At 39.7% G+C, this 11,208-nt stretch overlaps 1 protein-coding gene across 1 annotated transcript in view; it reads right to left on the bottom strand.

Moving 5' to 3' along the window:
- Nucleotides 1–262: 262 nt before the first annotated feature.
- Zcchc2 (zinc finger, CCHC domain containing 2) overlaps nt 263–11,208 on the bottom strand; it is a 49,701-nt gene continuing 38,755 nt past the window's right edge. Inside the window, 3 exon segments of the mRNA XM_013019017.1 lie at nt 263–2,309; nt 3,200–4,705; nt 7,997–8,125. Of these exon segments, the coding sequence (XP_012874471.1) occupies nt 2,242–2,309; nt 3,200–4,705; nt 7,997–8,125 (1,703 nt within the window). The 3' untranslated portion in view covers nt 263–2,241.

The raw sequence follows: 11,208 nt of genomic DNA, 5'->3' as shown, positions 1-11,208 counted from the left end.
ATGACGGGGACTTGGCCCAGTGTGGGCTCAACAGACAGAAGAATAAAGCCCCTCTCTTTCTGTGGTCACACAGGCGGCCTACATGGGAGGTGCCATCCAGGGTAATAACTAAAGAATAGCCAGGTAGTAACAGGGTTGGGACTTACTGCCCAGGTTACAGAGATGGGGTGATCTTAAAAAAACAAAATTACCATGCATGATAGTCTATCTTTAGTGTTGTTTTTTTTTTTTTTACAAATTTACAATAAGGAACAATTCTTTTGCTGTTTTTCATTTTTTTTATTGCTGTTAATTCAAGGAAAAAAGGTTGCATAAAATCCAATCTGTCTAGAAATATAAGTGGCCTTTCCAGTACATAACATTTCAAATATCAAAGTATATGGTAAACATACAAATAAGGAGAAGGCAACATACCTCCTATGTACAGTACAGTATTTTAAATCATAAAATAAGCTCCATAAAGTACAACTGGCAAGTGACTTGCACTGCGCTTGCGCATACGTGGCTCATCAACACTCTCACCTGAGCAACTCAACTGCAGCTTAACAATTTAATAATGTGGTCCAAAAATACCCAGGTCAAATAAAATATATTTAATCAAAATAATTTCCTTTGCTTGAATTTTTTCTTTCTAAATTAAAGCTCTCATCTGCCCCTTCTCCCCCCTTTCCCTTTCCTGTAGCTCCCCACCCTGAAAGTTTCACAATGTACATTGGTGCTATAAATAGAAATGCCACTTCAGAAGCATCCAAGTGAGCTGCTTTTTGTCTTCAAGTTTTTCTGTCTGTCTAGCAATGTCAGGCTTCTGACCCAAGACCAAGCATGACGTTCCTCCGCTACACACCAGCACAACCCTCCACAACAAAGCGTCTTTCCTGCCGTGCTTAAGAATGGGACAACAGGTCCCTCACCCCTAAAACAATGACTACACCGTGGTAGCTGTTCATTGCTGTTGAGAGCAGCAGTCACCAAGAATCACACTCCATCTTCCAGATAACCTCAGTGCACTTTAGGAAATCAAAAATTACCTGGAAGCAATTAAGTACATAGATTGGCTTTTTTTAAAAACAACAACAACAAAACTTTTTCTTTTTTTAAGAACAGCAGCATTAAACTTAGTGACATGACACTGACATGATTAATACCATCTCGACACACTCAGAATTCAGTCTTTCACATTATAATCAAGCATAGTGGTAAACGGTTATAAAAGTGACTTTGCTACGAGAGACAGGTTAGGGGACAAATACCTGACTTTGTGGAAACCCATAGCTTCTGTTCGGATTGCAATAAACCACACTTACTTTAAACACAATGTAACACCGTAACAGTTGGTACAGCAAAAGAAGAAATATTTACTCAAGTAGTGTCTTTGAGCAGGACACAATGGTAGACGACGCGTAGAACTGGCCGTCGCCTCTCGCCACAGACACAAGCACACAGAGAACATTCACACCAGTGTGTTCACGCTGTCTCTCTGAAGCAACAGGCTAGAGGAGTATGATGGAAGGAAAAGTCGTTTCCTTTTAAGAAAATGTTTTTTGTCCATTTCAAATGCACGTTTCAGCTTCCTATGGTTTGACTTCTTCCTTGTTCTCGTTTGGACACAAGCACTGCGTGTATGTGTTCATGGGATGCTGTTTGTACGTATATACACACTGTCTTGGGGACTTGGTTTCTCCCATAAGGTAAGGTTGAACGTTTTGCCCTTGGACTACTTGCAGAGCAGTTTACAGAGGTGCGGACAATACACCACTGGGTGCCCCTGCCATGGGCCAGGCAGGGAAAAGGGAGAGCTTTGAGGGGGGTGGGAGAGAAGTGTAGTTTAGGGTGAAAGTGAGAAAAGCAAGGGAAGAAGCAGTTTCTTTTTTCAAAACCATGACTGTTACCAGTGTTGTAAAAAAAAAAAAAAAAAGGTCAAATACACAGTTTTGAAGATTCAGTAAACATTGCACACAGCAAGTATTCAGTGAAAAACAAAGCACGCGTCAACATTTCCTTTTGATAGTTCGTCTGGAAGTGTGAGTTCCGTGTATCATACAGAGAAGCCTGTTGTTGAACCAGGAGACCAAAGGCTCAGAAGCATTTCATTCTTTCTTATTTTGGACATTGGTACAAGAGAAATGAAAACTCCCAACTGCATAGAAATGTGTAGACAAAAAACAAAATACCTTTCCTCGCCTCCCCTCCACACCCGCGATCCCACACCGGAGTGTGCTAAGCAGGCAAGCTTTACGTGGTTCAGTCTGCGGAATCCAACGTATCATTAGAAGGGGGGAGGGGAGGTGCGTATCTCAGTCTGTAAGTGCCTAAAACAGGAAAGACAGAACGGCTAAGTCACCTCTGACAATGACATGCATGACAAACCAGTCAAGCCATCTGAAGGGCATACACTTCAGAAGGCACCTTCTTTAGTTTAGCACTAAAACCATTCTGAACTGCAAATAGGTTACTTAAAAAAAAAAAAAAGGTATTATCAAGCTTGTGCTTTAGGTTCAAACTAAAGCTGTATCAAACTTGATCTGCCCTTAGGAATGACAAGTCAGCGCACTCCCAACTCTACTCTTCCACCCCACCCCACACCCAGATTAAGAGCTGGAGAAATGACCAAAGGCCAAATTGAAGTGAATCAGAGCGGCTGGAGGAAAACACTGAATTTGGTACTTTGTGAACTTAGTTCAAGTTCTTATTTCCAAGCCAGTGTTTAACTGTTTTTCTTTTATAATGCAATAGCACTTTGGACTTTTTCTTCTTATACAGTCCTTAGGAAGACACAGGCTAGCACAGCATACAGGTGAGGCCAGCGGACGCTGGAGTTACTCTAAGCCTTGCATGCCAAATCACTGGCTTTCTTCCTGGTTTTCAGTATCTGAATTCTGCTTACTTGGCAGAGCTTAAAAAAAAAAATAAAGGCTGTAAGCAAGAATTATACCATAGAATTCCAATTCCCCTTACATTCCTTGAAAAGAGCCTCTAGTTTATTCCTTAGTTGGAAACTGGAATTCCTCTGACGTGACTTGTACTGCGTGTGACCTGCTCTAATCTAGAATTTTCTGGCTGCACTTTATGATGTCACTGAAGACATCTGTAAACAAACACACAAACAGATCTTTCTATGACAGAATCACATAATCAACAAAGGAAGGAAAAACGAACAGGAGAATTCAAAAACAAGTCCTCTGGGAGTTACTGGGATTACCTTGTTGGTTGGCCTCCATGGACGACTGCTTACAGTCCTGTGCATAGTGCCCGCTTACACCACAATTGTAACAGGAGACATTCCCATTCTTCTTGGGCCCCGAACCACTGGTATTGGCAACTACATTAGGTGCTGGATATATGGGATAGAATCTCCCAAATCCTGCCATCTGTTGCATGCCATAGCTGGCTTGGCTTCCCATGACTGGGTCATGCACTAGTCCATTTGCATATGGAGTCTGAGGCAGAAAAAAAGGAAGTTGGTTTCCATTGCTCTGATGTGCTTGGTTGAGGTAGCTGCCATTGCAAATGGATGGCAGAGTGAAGAACGATGGGACTCGGTACACTGGTCCAGGCATTGGATTGGGATAATAGTAACTATTTAGCTGCAGGTTTCCATTGGTCCCACAGCTGCGCCTTCGACCACAAGAACCGCACGGCCCCGAGCCCATCTGCTGGGGTGGCACTATCGTCCCATTAGCGTTCGTGTTCCCCACAGCACTGATGTAAGATGTGCTGTCACTCTGTGCAGTACTGTGTGTCAAAGCAGGGCTTGGGCTTGGAGCAGGGCCTGGGGTATGGGTAGGGACCGCGGGAGGGATAGTGGACTGGGCCTGACTGATTCCTGCACTTGCTGGCTGGGCAGAAGTGGCTGCTGTGTTGAGCACATTAGAATTCTGAGTGGGTAACACGTTGGCAGCAAGGGGAGAGCCTGGTAAGGTGTAGGACGCTGGTGGCTGTGCGGCTGAGAGGCCAGCTGCTGGAAGAACTACCTTCACATTGGTAGGCTGAGGGACTGTCCCCGTGTTTCCCTCCATTTGAGGCACCATTTGATTTAGTCCTACCACTTGGGATGCAGATTTTGTGATGGGGTCCGTGGTAGCCACAGGAGATCCTGGGAAACTACCTGGGTTATGGACAGGAATAAAGGCAGTGTTTGGTGACCCGATGCTCAGATTTCTGGCTGGTTGTTGTGGGATATTAACTGTGCAACTCTCAGAAGATCCCTGTGGTGGTGGCAATTTAAGCCTCTGAAATGTTAGGTGTAGAGCAGGAGTACTACTGTGTGGAAGGAAGGCCGACGGGACAGGCAGCGGAGAGGCCAGCAATTCAAGGTGCTTTTCTGATTCTCCCGTAGAAGCTGTTGGCCCCAGGATTCCAACAGGGGTTGAGTTTGCAGACTCTCTTATTGCAGAAATAGCAACAGGACTAGGAACAAGCATCCCTATTGTTTTGCCCTCTGCAGACTTGGGTGGAGGCATAACCACCTCAGGCTTCTGGGCACCATTGTGCATGACACAGTGTAGCGCTGGCATGAAAGGGATATGCGGGTACTTGGGTGAGCTCAAGGGTGAATTCAGGGGATCTTCTAAAATGTTTCCATTCTCATTTCCTAGTGAAACAATCTGAGCAGGTGGCTTGACAGTGACAGTCTGGTTGACAGACCCATAACTTGTAAACCTGGTTGTTGATGGATTTCCGGAATCCTCAGAATTGCTGTCTGTATCTTAAAAAAAAATTATATATATTAACCCAATAGATATTAACCCAAACTGAACCCTCGTCTTTCTTGCTAGAAATGCAATTCAGGTATAAAATGAACTCTAAAGTTTGAGTGTGCCCTCTATTATGTTTCCTACTTGCCCAGGCTGACCTCTCACTCCTGGTTTTCTATGGCATATTTAAGAAATACGCAGACACAGGCACAAAAACAAAACAACAGGTTACTTGGAAACTATATGAGGTACAGTGTAAAACATAGATATTCGCTCCCTATAAAATAGGGAACAACATGTTTTTAAAGAATGAAATAAATATTTGTACTATACATATTTCAATTGGGTGAAGAAAATTTAAAGCTACTACTAGTCACAAAATAAATAATCTATGGCATAAGAAGAAGGGCAAATATGAAAGCACTGCATTTATTCAAAATTCAAACTGACAGAAAACTGGTCTTACTAGTTCATTGCTCTTCCCCTTATATACAGAAACAATTTCAGTCTTCTGTTATAAAGTAGGTGGACACTGTTTAATTCATAGTCATTTACTTAGGGTCAACGCAGACACCACACTGATTGGTACAGAGACCACACCATTAAATGCCATGCTTATCTACGTATCTTTCGGCTCACAAATAAGAGCTGAGAGCTGGCACGGGTGGCTCGTTCCTATAATCCTAGCTACCCAGGAGGCTGAGATCTGAGGACTTCGATTCAAAGTCAGGTTGGTCAAACATATCTATGACTCATCTCCAACTAACCAGTCAAAAGGGAAACGAAAAACAGCCAGAAGTGGAGGTATGGCTCAAGTGGAATACTAGCCTTGAACAAAAATGTCAAGCAAAAGTAAGAAGTCTTTAAATTCAAGCCCCAGTACTGTCACAAAAGAGAAAAAATGTTGAAGTATACTACATATTTAAAGTATATTTATTGAAAGATGTTAAAAAATGTTAAAACAGGACTAAATTAAAATGAATGGAATCTACTTAATATCAGCAATGATATTAAATGGACCATTTTAATTTATTGAAGAGGGAAGAAGTTCAACTGAAGTCTTTTTTAGCAAATTCTCATAGTAGATTAACATTTGGGGTATTTCTTACCAAAATTTGCAAAACAAAGACTATCTCCGAATCAATAACTGCTTTGAGGCACTGTATCTGTATCATCCCACCAGTGCAGAATTAAGGGCAAAAATAATGTCCAAAGAATATTTTTCACATGACCAGTTAAGTTTATGAGTGTGAAGTTAAGGCAAGTAGCACTGTGGTTTTAAACAGTCCTAAATGGGTTTCTGCACGCTACACTCATCTACATATTAAGAGGGCTGAGCTTATTTCTGTCTGGCCTTTGGAAAACATTAAGTCTCAGACAAAACTCCTTTCCATTAAACAAGATTAATAAGCACTTAGAATTTAATTACAATTAAATAGAAATTTAATTAAAATCTTAGTAAGCACTCAGAATTTTTTAAATAATCAACTCTATCATAACACATATGGGTTGAGAAAGGCCTAAATGAATCTTTTACCTAAGGAAGACTCATTCTTATTTGTTAATATCTGAGATTATATGAGAAAAGGCAAGTTCCTCTACACAGGCTTGCAAACACATGCTGTCTGATAGAGGAGAGGGATGCTACAAAGTTATCCAAGTATTTGACAACCAGGTTAAATTTGCAGAGTGAGGTAAAGAATCACAGAACCATTCACATATCCTTTAAAACCAAGTATAGTATTCAATGAAACAGAATGGGCACATCTACTCTGGGTACAGCATAAAAATTCTCTCAAGCTTCCTAATAACTTCATTCCTAAAATCTTCATTTTCTTTCATCAGTAAACTGCAGAGCAGAAATGTCTGAGACAGTACAACTGGTGGCAGTCATGGCACGCTACAAAGTAACTACAAAATAAATCTGACTTCCAATTGTTTCCAAGTAGCAGCATAGCTGCATAGGTCTCTGACAAGGCAATATAGAAGCAGACTGCTCAGCAAGGAACCACATGATGGTCTAAGGATCTCTACAAAAGAAATCACTTGATAATGCCTCTCAGCTTGGATACACCTTATGACCAGGATGTCAGCATGTGTAAAGAATGACATCCTTATTCAACATACGCCTTTTCAAGAAGGTCTCACTTACAGAGGGATAGAATAAAGGCCTCCAACAATCCTTAAAACCAACAAGAACCACAGGAAAATTTCAAATCAACTTTCTCCGAATTGTAGGAACTAAGGTTCAAAGCAATCTGAGGACTTAAGAAAAAAAATCCTTAAGAACAGGAACTTATGGCCTTTTACCTTGTCCTACCCTAGTCCTACCATTTCTCCATTTCTGAAGCAGTCTTGCTGACTATCAGCCCCTTAATTATGGCAGCTATGATAAAGAGTACCAGCAGTTACTAGAAAGGTTACAAGTTTGGATTTCTCCAAACCTGTAATGTCAATGTGTGAACCTGTCTGACAGCTCATGTTCACAACTAGATCAACAATCTCTTATCCACAAGACATTTGTCCTAACTAATCAGTGGCAAGTGTTTAGCAACATGGCTATCTGAGATGGTGGTTTCATTTGGAGCCAAAGAAGCTAATCAAAATACTTAAAATGAGAAAGTGGAGACTGAGATGTCCATAGGGAGCTTTGAAAGCTTTCCCATATACTGAGAATCAAAAAAGCTATGCTCACACTTAGGCAGTACGCATTCCCAAATCATCCTACTGGGAATTACATTAAATGTAAAGGGACTAAACATTCAGCTCAAATGGCAAAAATAGGAAAACTAAATGCAAAACCCATGATCTAATTATATATTGTCTTCAAGAGACACAGTTCAGATTTAAACACACACAGAGGTTTGAACAAAAGGATAGAAAATAAACTACCATAAAATTAGAACCCCTTCTAAGAGCTGGAGTGGCTATTACCATTAGACAAAATAGACTGTAAGACAAATATTGCTACTAGAAAAAAAAGGATCTCATAATGATAAAAAGATCAGGAAGACATTAAAAGTATAAATGTATATGCATCTACTAATATACATAATATAGTCCTCATATGCTAATTCTACATTTTCTTATGATGCTATTTTCTTCCTATTTCATTTCACATGCAGTGAAAGAAGTTTATAACATCAACACTTCTAGAAACTGCTACAGCAAGGTCTTTAAGATACCTTCTGTAATGAATTTAAAACGAATATAAGACATACGTTTATAGAAACATAAAATTGTATGGATCTGATTTTAAGAAAGAACACAGTATTTCCCTTCACCCCTTCCTAAAAGCAAACCTCTGTCCTTTTCTTCTTCGCTTTCAAAACTTTCTCTTCCATCATGTCGTGGACTAGATGGAGAACTGTAACTCTCTGAAGATGTTTCTCCACATGTGTCATGTCCAGATCCAATGTCCAAATTCACATCTAAAAATAACAACTCTATTTAAAAAAAAATCATGTTAAGAAGTTCAATTAATTTCCAAGTGAACTATTAGAAGTGAGTTTAGCTACAAATACTTTTTTCAGTTTTCCTATAAACCTTAAATAACTTTAGATTTAGGTGAAAATTCATGACTAAATAGCAATTCTAACTCAAAGTAATTGATAAAGACATTCTTAAATGCACAAAACAAGAAGTCAATCTTACTGACTTTAAGCATTAAGGTTTCTTTGTTGGGTCTGTGCAGTATTACTTTGAGCTACTAAGTTTAGATATACTAAATCCTCAATTGCTTGTTGAAAACATCTTTCAAGAATAGAATAGTATTGCAAAAAGACAATTCACGTAACTACTAAGCCAGTGAATTCAAAAGAATAAAATACTTCTTATCTACGAGACTGGACAGTCCCTTAATTTCTGTCCAAGGGTCAATCCTATACCAAGATGGGGTGCAGGCGAGTGTAGAACCTGTGTTAACCAATTAGCTAAATCTGTTTTGGGCACATAAGGAGAGACTAATTATTGGTATGTCTGGTATTGAAAATTCATACACTGGCCCAGAACTATTTATTTATGAAAGACTAGTAAGTAGCAGAGCTTCTGTCTTAAAGCAAAGACACACATGTGTCTTTATTATAAATCTCCATTTTGTAGTTCTAAGGGGTTCTCAATATTTACAGATGAGTGAATAATTTCTATGGCAACTTGGCAGAAACAATAAAATATAATGATTATTAATTACTTGGGCAAAATATATGTCAGAGAAAAGAGATGACCTGTGCAAAGAACAATTCAGATGACTAACCTGTGTCTTCTGAAGGGGTAAGTTTGTAACAAATTCATACTTAAAGAAGCCTAAGGCTAACGAGGTAACTTGAGGGATGAGGGAGAATGAAGGAAGGGGTGACACTGATCAATATGCACCATACTTATAAACTGATTTGTTGAACGGAAACTCTTTTGTACAACTACTAAAAGATAATTTTTAAAAAGAGAATAAACACTCATTATTGAATATTCAATTTTTTTGCATACTCATGAATACTGAAGAAAAATAAAGGCATTAAGAATGCAGATGTTTCTAGGTCTTTTGGGGTAGGATTTTAAGGAATGCAACATTGCACAAACCTAATGAGAAATGAGAAAAAAGGTAGAGGAGTTTATATGACATGGAAACTTATAAAAAAGCAATCTTGAATATACTTTCACAGGACAGGCTCTGAATTACTAGATACAATATGCCTAAAGAAAGGGGTATAGGCCAAAACATTCCAATGTGTCATACTGGTCAGATAGCTTAGCATTAAACCACACTCATGAAAATACACCTTTAAAAACTGCCAGCATTTAACAAAATGAACAGCCCAAACAGCTATTTCCCCCCACATGTAGCTTAATTTATAAAACAATTTTTACACGGTTCTAGCTAGTATTTTAATTACCATAATGCTATACATTAAACTGAAGTTTTCACGGAACTAAACATATAAATCTAAATCTACACTAGAATTATCTTTTTGATGAAGTGCTTCAGAACTGTTCAGACCTTGGAAACTTTTATGATATGAAATTACATGCTCCTGTATATAGAGGCAGAAGCTGTGGAAGGTGAGAATGACAAAATTATGCCAACGATTATGCCATAACTGTCTTTGAGAGACACAAATAGATATTTTTAATCATATCTCAATAGTGACTTATAAGTCCTTATTCCTATCTTTTTTTGGGGGGAAGAGGTTGGATGGTCCTGGGGCTTCAACTTAGGGCCTGGGTGCTATCCCTGAGCTGCTTCTGCTCAAGGCTAGAGAGCTCTACCACTTGAGCCACAGCACAACTTTCAGCCTTTTCTCAGTAGTTTAAGAGTCTCACAGGCTTTCCTGCCCAGGCTGGCTTCAAACTTCAATCCTCAGCTCTCAGCCTCCTAAGAAGCTAGAATTACGTGAGCCATCACTGCCTGGCTCCCTATAAAAATTCTTGCTACTAATTATGGAAAGCTGAGTTTGTTACAGAGTTAAGAACCATTTAATTAGGTAATAGGTCCACATTTATCATCTGGATTATTAATAAAAATTGGGTAACTTTATAGCATTGTAAATCTTGTAGAAGACACTGGGAGGCCAACCAACTCATTTCCCTTCAAATGTTTTGGTGTCACCAAGAGTGGGGTGAAGGAAGAGATGCTATGATAAAACTAAAATAATTAATAAATATTTTTTTGGCCATTCCCAGAGTTTAACCTTAGAGTCTGGGCTTGCTTAGCTTGTTCAGCTGGCTTTCCACCATTTTACTTCAGCCTTGTGGTTTATTTTGTGTGTGTGTGTGTGCGCATATGTGTGTGCGCGCACACGTGCACACATGCACGCACACACACGCTACTCCTGGGCTTGAACCCAGTGCCTAGGCATGGTCCCAGAACTTTTGTGCTCAAGGCTAATACTCTATTATTTGAGCGCCCCGCCCCCACATTCTTCTGGCTTTTTGGTGGTTAATTGGGGGTAAGAGTCTATAGACCTTCTTCCCCAGACTGCTTTCAAACCACTTAAACTGGCTTCAAACTGTGATTCTCAGATCTCAGCCTCCTAATTAGGAAGCTAGGATTATAGGTATGAGACACCAGCGCCTAGTTTTTCAGCCTGGCTTTTTACTGATTGTTCTGGAGACAGTCTTGCAGACTTTTTTGCCTAGGCTGATCTCAAACCCCATCTGTATCTCTGCTTTTGGAGTAGCTAGGGATTATAGGTGTGAGCTGTTCACACCCAGTAAGTAAAGAGTAATCTTAGAGATCTCTGCGTGGTAATGCACACAGCAGAGACCTGAGTTTTTGGGAAAGGCCCAGGCTGTCCTCAAACCTGTAATCCTACTTCCTCTGCCTTACAGAAGAGGATCAATGGGCCTAATCTAAGACATAAAAAAGTTAGAAAACACAGTGAATGAAGGCACTTACGGATCTTTACTTTGTTCCCTTTTCTGTTTTGTAGATTGTTGAGCTACATGAATGTATTATTATCCAAAATAGGTTAACATTTAAAACAACTGGTGTGTGTGTGTGCGCGTGTGCGTGTACACA

The sequence above is a fragment of the Dipodomys ordii genome, unplaced genomic scaffold (assembly GCF_000151885.1).
Source record: "Dipodomys ordii isolate 6190 unplaced genomic scaffold, Dord_2.0 Scaffold43, whole genome shotgun sequence".
Taxonomy (NCBI): Eukaryota; Metazoa; Chordata; class Mammalia; order Rodentia; family Heteromyidae; genus Dipodomys; species Dipodomys ordii.
This window is presented reverse-complemented; position numbering and strand designations above follow the sequence as displayed.